Genomic DNA, 12,032 nt, shown 5'->3' on the forward strand with positions numbered 1-12,032 from the left:
GCTTTATTTGAATTATGGTTCTTAAAAAGTAACACCCTCAAATTGTAGGCTATTTTTCAAAATGTTTTGTTTCACTAAATAGGTTCATTTTATGCAAGAAAATTGAATCAAACATTGTGTAAACATTTTATAATGCGTGCAATAGAGGGTTAAGTCAGACAGTGTGTGTGTGTGTGTGTGTGTGTGTATACATACCCAGGAGGAGGGGTTTCGCGCACGCGCACTGGAACCACTAACCACACGCGGCTCAATCACGACATTTATTCGGCGTCCACTATGCATCATCTCAACACTCTCAGTGTAAGGACGCCCAAACACAGTAGACCGTACTGTAAATACTATATGTGTCCCATCCACTCTACCTTACAGGATTCTCTCCGCAAATAACATGGGTTAAGAGGAGGATGTCTGGATAATTCATTTCAACTCTTTGCAAGGATGGGGACTCGGATATTGTTTTCTGGCAGAGGCATTTTGACAAAGACGAAGAGAGAAATCAAAGAAGGGCTTTAATATCATCCTCCAACTCTTTCGTTTCCTTTCCTTCTTTTCTTTTTGAGAGATGATCGCAGAGTTGGTGTGCAGCGCCGTGGCACTGCTCCTGTATGTCAACACACTGGACGCCGATTTCTGCTACGATGACAGGTATGCCAATGAATGAATCGGATACATCTGCACGTTCTTGATCATCTCAGGGAGTTCAGCGGTTTCATAGCAACCGGAGAAGGTTGAGCCGAATGTAGTAGCGGCGGCTTTTGTTCTTTTGATTCTGTTACATGTTGCGACAACGCAGGGAATGGCGGCGCGCGGGCATGACAACTGTCAGCAGATAAACACAGCCAGTCGTGCAAGTTTGAAACATTGAGTGTTGTGCGTGTTTTGCTGTGTTTTTGTTTTGTTTTTTTGCCAATGCGCTCAAGGACGCGAATCACGTGCTTTCTATTTGTGATTGTACGGAAAGTGATGATGCCTAAGAATATCACAATCTGCTCGTTAATTTATAATAGGGGAATTGTCAGCCCGGGGGAACTGACCGTGTTTGAGCCTGATAATTTAGGATTCGTGTCGTACGGTGATATTTAGGAATGGGAATCATGTTCCGATTGCATTTATGATCCTTTTAGTACTTTTGAGGAAGAGTTCTTATTGCATGCATGCTTACTGCCCTCAGCTGTCTTCTGCCAAATTGATTAGATAAACAAATAGGCTATAACAAATGAGAAATAAAAGATAAAAAGTGTTAATACCGACTTTTAGTGACTTTTCAATTACTTTTTTTTTTAGAAGCGGGACAAGTGCGGTTCAATTAGAACTCTTAGGCTATATTAAATAATATGTGGCAACATTTCTTTTATTCATAAAATACAATTGATTAAACACTGTCATATCACTAACCTATGACTGAAGTCTTACAAAGCATAAGTAGCCTACAGTTTTTTGTTCATTTTGTATCAGACATTACGAATGTAATTCGCTGTTCGATGAATGAGTCAGAATAACCAACCACTCCGACATATTCATACGTGTTTTAAAAGGGATAGTTCACCCAAATATGAACATTCTCTCACCCATATGTTGTTCCAAACATGTATGAAGTTCTTTCTCTCTGCTGAACACAAAATAAGATGTTTTGAAGAATGCCGGTAGGCTACAGACAGTCAAACAGTTGACAGTATCCACTGACTTCCATACATAGTAGCCTTTTTTTTCTTCCTACTATGGAAGTCAATGCTGTCAACTCTCCTTGAAATATCTTCTTTTTAGTTCAACATAAGATACAAAAATAAAGAAAAGAAACTCATACAGGTTTGTAACAACATATGGGTGGGTAAATTATGATTTTTTTGGGTGAACTATATCCTTTTAATTCCCTAAAAAGAACTGACTCCTCATTTGTTGGGGAATCGGACGGCTATGGCCGCTCTGTATGGTTTTAATTAAACTAAATAGAACCAGTTAATAGGACTAATTTGTTTGTGAATTGGACTGTACCGGTGTCGACGTCTGCTCCCCTATGTTTCCTATGGACTGTCTAAACCGAATCCTAATCCTAACCCTACCAGTAGCCTATGGGGAAACGGGGGGAATAGACTTTGAAGTAAGACCAGTCGCAATGGATGTTTTTGATTTAATAAGTAGAACCGATTTATGAACCAGAACGTCATGAAAATATCATAAATCTCTGTTCCCATTCCCAACCCTAGTAATATTAAATATGTGTTGCAAAACAAATATCTCAACACTTGGTCCGGTCATTTGTTTTGAATGGATGGCAAAGCCAGATATCCATCAACCCTCTCACAGGGAGAACGGTAGCTCTTCATAATCTATTCACCCTTCCACCCCATGGGGAAGACAAATTTATTTTCCTAAGTAGCGTTAGGGCATGTTATAATAACATTAAAGAAACCTAGAGCTGCACGACAGTTACGCGCAGTTGAGAAGCAATAATACAGAGAGCGATCAAGCCTTGAACACGTCAACTGTCGCCAATTGTGAAATGAATGTGTCTCCAGGGTTAGATTCCTTAATTTACAGTGACTAATTTATTTAATTAGATGCCTAACAACTTTCTTATGTTATAAGAACCATAGGATAGCCATGTTTTTCTTTCTTGACGCACTTGACTATCTCAGAAATGTGTGGAATCTTTAAAAAATGGGGTCCATTGTTTTCCTCAGGTCGTCAAGACATGCATTTTCCTCATAGGATATAGTTATTAGAGCAAGTACAGTCCTCTGGGTAATACTACAAAAGTACCAGTTACTACTTTTATAGCATACAAACTGTGCACTATATTGGTATAGTTGTGTAAGCTGCAGTCTGAGTACATTTTTCAAGCAATACCCTCTGTTTTTAAAATGCCTCATGTCCGTAATTAGTAGCAGGCGTCATTTAAAAACTGAAATGGCATTTTGTCTCACAGCATTCCCTGAGGTGGAAGGAACGCCGAAACAAGTGTCAGGCCGGTCCTGGGCAATGTTACACACCCTGTGCTAGTTATCGTTTAATTTGCGCTGAGAAAGAGCAGATGTGAGATGGTGGGGGACGAGAAGCCTTTTTTTGAATCCTGATATCACATGTGTAAACGAGAACCATCTCCTAAATCACTACACTGACCTCTGTTATTGAACCACAGGCTTGTGAGGACCAACATTGGTAACATTTAAAAGAGCACTATCAGATATCCCTAGTCGTATAAGGGCTTTATTAAAAACGGGAGGTTGGCATTTGATTTTGGAGCATAATAAAAGCGTTGAGGAATGGGGGTTATGATTTTTAATGTGGAGACAGGAAACGGTGCACTTAGCAAAAGTGGTTCGGCACACATATATATTGCATCCAGAGTAATGCACAAAACATTCGCTTCAAAATGCTGGCTAAAAAGCTGAAAAATGTGAACTTTTGATGGCAAAGGCAGCATGAATTATATGTCTAGTCACTTTTTAAGCATGACATGTAGTTTCATTTTCAGGCAACTCACGGCTGTTTCTTGTTGGAAGAAGTTTACAACGGGAATTATTGTCTTAAGGATTATAACAGAATTCTAAGTGGAAAAACATTTCAATCCTGATTTAAATAAGTTGCCTTTTAAAAGTGCATCTGCATCTCTTTGTCTTGTGGTTTTATATATGATGCACTGTTAAATCCATTTATGAAAAGACAAAGCTGCTGTAAATCTAAAGGGAAATTAAAATTGTCCATCTTATAATACCAGAAATAACCATTACTACATTTTATATTGCTTCCTCATTAAAAACTTCAGCTTCTTCCTTTATTGTTATCCGTGAAGCATTTACTCTGTTGTGACAAACCATCACTCAGGTCTATTAGCTGTTGAGTAAGCTTGACTTTAGTGCTGTGTGTCCCAGCGTTCCCCAGGGAGCTCTCTGTATCTGCTCTCTGTCTCCAAATCACACCCGACCCTGACACCTGCGCCGCTGAGTGGAGGCCATAACTTGTGGGGCTCATATCTGTGATGCCATAATCCCCACACCCAAGAGCAGAGATGGAGAAAAGAGTGGAGAGATGCCAGGGCTGAGTTATGGCTTCATCTCCGTGGCCTGCTGTGAACCTGTCCAGAGGCCTGATAGATGAACTCGCATGAGGAATCGTCGTCATTCACCTGAAATTGAGGGCAAACCTATTGCCGTTTCAAGTTCTTGCAGGCTGTATTTATTTGGGTTTTGTGGTTTTGGAAAGGAGAAGGCTTTGAATTGGATGAAGGAGTTCCTAAAATGGCTAATTCTTCTTTTTTCCTTTCTCATGTCAAATAGCATCAGATACGTTTTGACAAGTTCCTCCACAAGTACTTATGAAGACAGCACAAAATGGCATTTGCAATGTATTTATCTTCCATAATGGGACATTTTTCAGAGTGTAAAATAATATGGAGCTGAAAATAATGTACAATTGGATTTGTTTAGACCGTGAAAAGTGGACCTCGGTAGACTGATATTGTTGGTTAATAGTATTTTTTCCCTCTCTGTGCAGCCTTTGCTGTGTGTGTGTGTGTGTGTGTGTGTGTGTGTGTGTGTGTGTGTGTAGGGTGTGTCTATATAGGGTATATATGATATATGGTGTGTGTATGTATGTATGTATGTATGTATGTGTGTGTGTGTATATATATATATTAAACTAGTAATTGGCTTATTGTGAAGATAATGCAAAAAATGAACTGACAGCTCTTGTTAAGACAGAGAGATTTAATATTGACAGAAACAGCATTATATTACTACACTACATAAAGGCATAGCTATGTGACATTTATTATGGATTTATGTGAATATTGTTTCAAGTTCACTTAGATTCAGTGTTGTTATTTTTTAAAAGCCTGTTAAAGGTTTAGTTCACCCAAAAAAGGAAAATTCTGTCATTAATTACTCACCCTCATGTCGTTCCAAACCCGTAAGACCTTCGTTCATCTTCAGAACACAAATGAAGATATTTTTGATGAAATCCGAGAGCTCTCTGACCCCTCCATAGACAGCAATGCAATTAACACTTTCACGAAAGGTACTAAAGACATCATTAAAATAGTCCATGTGACTCCAGTTGTTCCAACCTTAATGTTATGAAGCGACAAGAATAATTTTTGTGCGCAAAAACAAACAAAATATCGACTTTATTCATCAATTTCTTCTCATTTGTGTCAGTCTCCTAAACGCAGTTTACGTTGTAAATACAGTGCAGGGCTTTCAAAGCTCTATGGCAGAACGGCCGATGCTATTCATGTGAACACCTCGATGCATGTGTGTGATGCTGATGCAGGAGCTAGCCAATGGTGAGCCGCCATTCTGCCTTAAATATCTTAATTTGTGTTCCCGAAGATGAACGAAGGTCTTACAGGTTTGGAACGACATGAGTAATTAATGACAGAATTTTCATTTTTGGGAGAACTTACCCTTAAAATGTTCAAAACAATGGCTCGCAATTATACTGTAATGTTGAACGGCTATAATTATTCACTTCATCCCCAGAATTTGAGGAAAGATCCATTAAATAGAGACATCAGTAGCAGTATTGGTATCGGTGATACTTGGCTTCATTCATAGTACTTGGTAAAAAGATGAACAATTTTAAAACATACTGTCTGTGGTTTCTACATTTATTTTGGAAATAAGTGTAAAAATATTATAGTGTAATAAAAATGTATTACAATTTTTTTTTGTTAGGTGCGATTAATTACAGAAAAATATTTTATTATTATTTATTTCGATTAATCGATTAACAATCCAAGATATTGTTATAAATGTATTATTAAATGTGTGCTTTTATATTTATGCTGTAAGAATGATTTATTTAACTTTTGTGGATATGGAAACAGAGGGTTTATATATATATGTGTGTGTGTGTAATACTTGCGATACTGACCTTGTGTCGAGAGGATCTAAAATATTGATACAAATGCTTAAACTAGTAATTTACTTGTAAAAATTAATGTGAAAAATGAACTGATAACTCTCTTTCAGACAGAGAGATTTAATATCGACAGAAACGGCATATTATGTCACCTCCACACTGACTCTTCTCCATTAAGCAATTTTCCGAGTGGTTCTGCTGGTAGTTTAGCTACCAAGCCTGTTTAGCTGAGGCGGCAGGGATGAGCTGGTGTGCGCTTTAAATAGTCTGCACTGTTGGTTTGGGTTTTGTGGTGCTGTCTGGCTCTGTTCTCCTCAGGCGCTGCTGGAGTGTCCACCCTGTGGATCCGACCGCACACTTGGGCTCTGTGGTGATGTCGAGATCCAAGGGCGGCAACCCGGACTCGGAGCATCTCTCTCCTCAATCCGTCCATCCCAGCAGTACCCTGTAATTATCTCGGAGAGAGAAAAATTAGAGCGGGAGACACACTACGGCTCGCACCACCCTTACACGGCCCCCTTTTAATCCTCCAACAGCTCAGTCCAGATGGTCATGTTTGCAAAGCATTGTGGGTGTATTTTTTTGTTACGCCTCTTCTGTACTTTTGTTTGAGGAGGATTCATGTGGAGTTTGATGTAGACATCAGAATTCCAGATGACTACGATTATGCCATCGACTCAAAGAGTCCCTTGCGAGAAGACGCTCGGATCATTGGCATATTGTGGTCAAGTGTAATGTGTCTGTTCGTACTTCAGTCAGACACTGTAGAGACTTTGTTTGTTAGTCTGTTGTGTTTTCTGCATTGCGCTTTATTAATTAGTGCAATGTGTTTCCTTGTGAGACTTGTAAATGGTTGACTTCTATGCTTAGAACTTTCGGGATAAGATTAAAACCGAGGCTCATCAATTTTTATGCACAGACAGACAGTGCAAAACTACACCAAGTGCGTGCCAGTGGCTTGCAAGTTTAAGAGACTTCAAGCTGTGGGTTAAGTCATATAACTTCGGGGAGTATTTTGGCACATCCAGAATGAGGGAAACGTATTGCCTCATCTTTTGGTTTGAGTAGAGATGTCATAAAATAAAACACCAGATTGAACAGCCACCTGTGCCATTTCACTTAAAGCTGCCTGTGAAACAGCTGCATTCGCTTTCTCGGCATTATAAATATTTTTGCTTTAAGTTCATAATGGCGTGACAGTTTTTTGCCATTTGCATCAGTGTAAAGATGGAATCGGAGCCCAAAGTTAACACTGTCATAGTGGCAAATGCTAGTTAAGTTGGCTTTGGTCAGCAACCTGTAACCATTTGGCTTGTAACTTTATTAGGAACCGCAACATAACTGGCGTAAATCATGGCATGCGTGAATCGATTCTGACATACAGACTGTCCACTTAAGAAAAGCTCTGTGACGCATGTGATTTATGACAATCTGAGTGGAATTAAGCATGTTTTTATGTAATAAAAAATGTTTGTTTGCTTTTTTTCTCTGTAGAACACATATTTAAATGGTCACAAATATGTGAAATATTATATAAATATATTTAGAAGGAACCTTTCCATTGCACAAAAGCATTGAAGTTACACATTTTATTAGTATTTTTCTAAAGTCTAAATTATTGTATTGCTAGACTGGAAAACATTGTTCTCGTTGCCCTCCGAAACACCTGAATTTGCACAGGATTGTGGACCGTCAATAGCTGTGAAATGTATAGACGTTTTTGTTCTCTGAGAGGATCCTCTTGGACCATTCTCTCTCTGTGACGTACTCTAACCTCTGAGTTCTGGGTCAGCGGCCTTCTGTCAAACCACAAACACTATTAAACACAACCCGCTCTACTGTAGTTGGCGTTTGTGTGCGGGGTTTTGGTGTCTCCCACTGAGTAATCTGACTAACAATTACTATGGCCATGACCTCGTAAGGTCAACTTTCTCAGGGCTGTAACCTCAAACCAACCATTTCTCCAATTTACTGCCGTCCTGCTGTGTCTGGGGTTTAAACTGACTGAAAAACACCATTCTGTATTTCTCAGAGAGAAATACCAGTGCAGAGTTGTACTCTGAAATGTTCTATAAAGGTATGTAACCTAAAAAAATTGCTTTGAAAAAAGCTTAGAATTTTTTTTTTTAAAGAGTTTGCATTTGTGTAGACCTGCAACTTCATATTTATGTGATATTTGACATAAATATCGATGCAAGGATCCAAAGTATCAGTGCTATATTTTGAAACAAAGTTTTGTGATGCATTGATATCTTCACTCTTTGTAAAAATCTGAGATGAAGGAGGGATTGGAACAAAAGCAGTTTTCAACATTTGTACACACTGAAAAAAAAAGTGTACTAGAATTTACTCCTCAGAAATGTATAGTAAATTTTACAAAATTTCACAAAGATACAAGTAACACATTGAAATAAATAAACATGAAATATACAAATGCATGGAATACATGGTATCAGGGGGAAAAAATGCAAGTGATCGTGACAGCGCCTCCATAGAAAGACTTAAAAAAATGTTTTGTTTTATTTACAACCTAACTTTGGCCAGGTTTCACAGACAGGGCTGAGATTAAGACAGGATTAGGCCCTAGCTAAATTAGGACAAGTAGCTTTTATAGGGGGGAAACATTACTGATGTGCACCTTGAGACAAAAAAATGGCAGTGACATATTTTAAGATCTATCAGAGCAAGTTGTTTTCAGTTACAACAGCTCAAACATGTATTTTAGTCTGGGACTAGCTTAAGCCTTGTCTGTGAAACCGGCCAATAAAGTTTTACAGTGCATAGCTATTAAGCATCAGATCAAGGCTCTGAATTCCTTTTCAATAATTTGAACTCAAACGTATGCTTTACTATGATTAATGATTTGCAAATTACTTCTTTATGGACATCAAACATTTGGAGCAAACTATTATTTTGTATAATTTTTTAAAGCAACAGCTAAAATACTTCAATCATGCAGGTGCCTCTTGATAACCGTGTCCATTGTCCAGATGGCGTCTAGACTAAAATGTCGGGATTGGGAGCGAGCCGAGGTTTTTCCCCTCTCTACTCAATCGTCTTGGTAAGCAGCAGAGGGGGGGCTCTCCCTCCAGCTTGATTACTGAAGTGAAGCTCTGTCAGAACAGACTGAAATTGGATGGCCGTCATCCCACTCCATTGGCTCTCTGAGGGAGCAGCTTCTCTCTTTGTGATTGCCAGGGCAGATGATTGTCATTTGTGATGTGTGAGCAGAAATGAACTGCAGGCCAGTGCGGCCTGACCCATCGCTGCCCATAGGGGCTCTAAAATGGGTTGTTGGTCACAGCTGATGGCCTTTCAGCCCTTGTAAATCAAACAGGCCTGGACAGGCCGTAATCAGGGCTGAAAGAGGGAGGCCATATGTACGGCAGGTTTACTGCACAGTAGAAGACAGCAGTGCAGATTAACTTTATTGGACATGCTGTAGGATCGCATGGCTACCTCCACAACTGCGCTGCTTCTTTGTGGCTGTCATTTAATTAAAACCTAACAGATTATCTGTCTAGATTCATTATTTTGGCCGCCTTCTTTCTGCCCCCTTCAATTGTTGAACTAATCACATTAGCCACTAATTAAGGTTGAATTAAACCTACTTTTAAACTGTATGCAAATTAAGGTAAGTCCTGTTCTTACCTTTGTCCTATATACTAGGGTTACACAATAAAATGAGAAAAAAAGCAAGTTTAAATGCATAATTGATAATATTTAAAAAATAATAAATAATACTAAGATTATTATTTTTTATAATGTAATCATTTTTGGTCAATTTCTTCACCTTCACCCAGCTTTGCTAGAGTTTTATTGATGTCAAAGTTGACCGCTAAATAAATAAATTAAATGATTAATTAATTTAAAACTGTATGGAAGTCGCAACTAAAATGGAGCAAAACTTCATATACAATGTAAATGCAAAAACAGCAAAATAGTGTTTGTGCTCCATTCAATATAAGAGCTGTTGTTTCAGTGGGATTGTGTCTTTTTTGTTTTTTTTTTTTTTTTCAGGCTGTATATGAGCAGCAGAAATATTAGACGTCCCTATATCACAGTTCAAATCAAAGTCAAAATATTTGTCAAAATAGCACCACCACTACAAACACTCTCAGAAATTACTTTAGAGACAAGAATGAACTTGAAACACTTGATAAACAACAAAACTTGGCTGTACTGACGGTAAAGATGGATTTTATCTGTGAATTAGTGTGTTCATGCTTCAGGGGATATTTAGATGGAAGCCATCCCACCGAACGTTGATGTGATGATGTGGCCTGATCATTGAGGTCTCAAATCATTTTCTTTCATTTCGCTAGATGGGAAATGGCCAGAGACGAGAGCTTTGATTTAGATCTAAAGTTCTTGATGGATCTAATGCCATGTTCCTGTCCTGTGCTGGCCTGCCTTCATTTTAATAGGATTAGCAGTGCCCTGTGGATTGTGGGGGGTGCTGTGTCAGTAAAGCGTCTGATCCATTTGAAGCACAAAACCCCCCTGTTGCTAGCATCTAAGGAGGATGCTATAGTGCACTTAAAAAAATAAAGCAAGCCTCTCTTTTCCTTGGTCTACCTTCTAGTGTCTCCTGTTCTGCGTCTGTGCCTGCAGAGGAAGCTGGGACATGACCTGGCCAAGAAGCTTTTGTGCTTTGTGGAGAGCTGTGTGGTCTCTATTCACTCATCCGCCTGTGCACACCATTAGCGCTCACTGATGAGAAATAAGCCTCAGTTGTGTTGCCCATTGGCTCAAATGAACAATGAAGTGCTCGTTTTTTCGCTCTCCTTGGAGCAGGGAATAGATGCATTGCCTTTGTGTATCTATCAACCTGTCAGAAACGATTCTGATCAGCCCTGCAACTATGTACGTGCCAGAACAGACATCTTCCGCTGAAGACCAGAGCATTATTTAGTTGTTTTTCAGTTTCTGTTGTTTTTACTGTATAGGGTATAGATCTTATGCGCCAGATAACCAAGCATGCAACCGTCCTTAGAATTTTGTTTTAAAAATCGATTTATTTATTGATGAATTAACAAAAGTTATCATGAGCATTTTAATGTTCGAAGCCGATGTCAAAACAAATACAAGTAGACCGGAAATATTTTAAAATGAGTGGTTCATTCATAAATCTGTAAGATCTTACCTTCATGCTGTGGAAATATAAACCCGAAGACAGAACACAATGAGCGCAGTGCTGAAAAGGGGCGGTGCAACATAGTCTATAGTCAGCTTTTTTTACTGCTTGTTCATTGGATTAATTGGAATAAATAATTATATTAAATCCGAATATATAGTTATAAGCCTGAATATTAGGGGTGTAACGATACCCTCATGTCACAATTCGATACATATCACGATACGATATTATTGCGATACTCCAATGAATACTTTTGGTATTACATTGGGGCGGAAATGAATAGGCTTGGACTGCTGGAAACCCAATGCACAGGACAATGGTAACACCAGAATAAAAATATTCATGATTCTGAAGCTAAAAATACAGAATTATTTTAGACGAATATGCTTGCACTCTGTCACTGTTACTATAGGCCACTTTTTACTGGTAGACATTTGGCCTTTATCAGCACCCACAAATATTCCCCCATTGTATTGTTATACATTATATTCAACATTATATAATGTTTAATGTAGTACTGACTCTACTGACTCTAAAACTCTGTAAAAACAATCTCACACAGTGATTATAACTATATATTCAGATTTGCATTCATATATTCAAATTTGTATCTATTTATTCAGACTTATACACACATACAACGTACCCATTTATTTCACATGCATTGAATTGGTAAAGATCATATCAGTATTAGATCATATGGCCAGATTTTCAATTGTTGCATTTCTGCTTCCTAAGTAGCAGGGAAATGGAAATAATTTTACTGAGACTTTCAGTAATCCAAAAAGTATTCCCTCTTTCTTTCTTTTTATAGATCTTTAAATATTTGCACAAATCTTGTAATGCATTTATGCAAAGTCAACACATGATGTTGTTTTTGGCTCCGGCTCTGTAAAGCTTTCATTTCTCAAAGGTTTCTGTTCCACAGTCCTTTTTCTACACTGATCTTATCATTGAGATTACCTTTGATTCAGCAATCCTGTGGCCGGCTTTGCAAGCCAGAGAGGACTTTGCCAACCTCATGTAAGCA

At 38.4% G+C, this 12,032-nt stretch overlaps 1 protein-coding gene across 2 annotated transcripts in view; it reads left to right on the top strand.

Moving 5' to 3' along the window:
- The first annotated feature begins 216 nt into the window (after positions 1-216).
- Positions 217-12,032, top strand: part of tmtc2b (transmembrane O-mannosyltransferase targeting cadherins 2b) — a 125,897-nt gene continuing 114,081 nt past the window's right edge. For both annotated transcript variants that reach the window (XM_079825510.1, XM_079825509.1), the window contains exon 1: positions 217-645. In XM_079825510.1, the coding sequence (XP_079681636.1) occupies positions 563-645 (83 nt within the window). In that variant the 5' untranslated portion in view covers positions 217-562. The remainder of the gene's footprint in view (positions 646-12,032) is intronic.

Source organism: Gobio gobio (genome assembly GCF_949357685.1).
Source record: "Gobio gobio genome assembly, chromosome: 9".
Lineage (NCBI taxonomy): Eukaryota > Metazoa > Chordata > Actinopteri > Cypriniformes > Gobionidae > Gobio > Gobio gobio.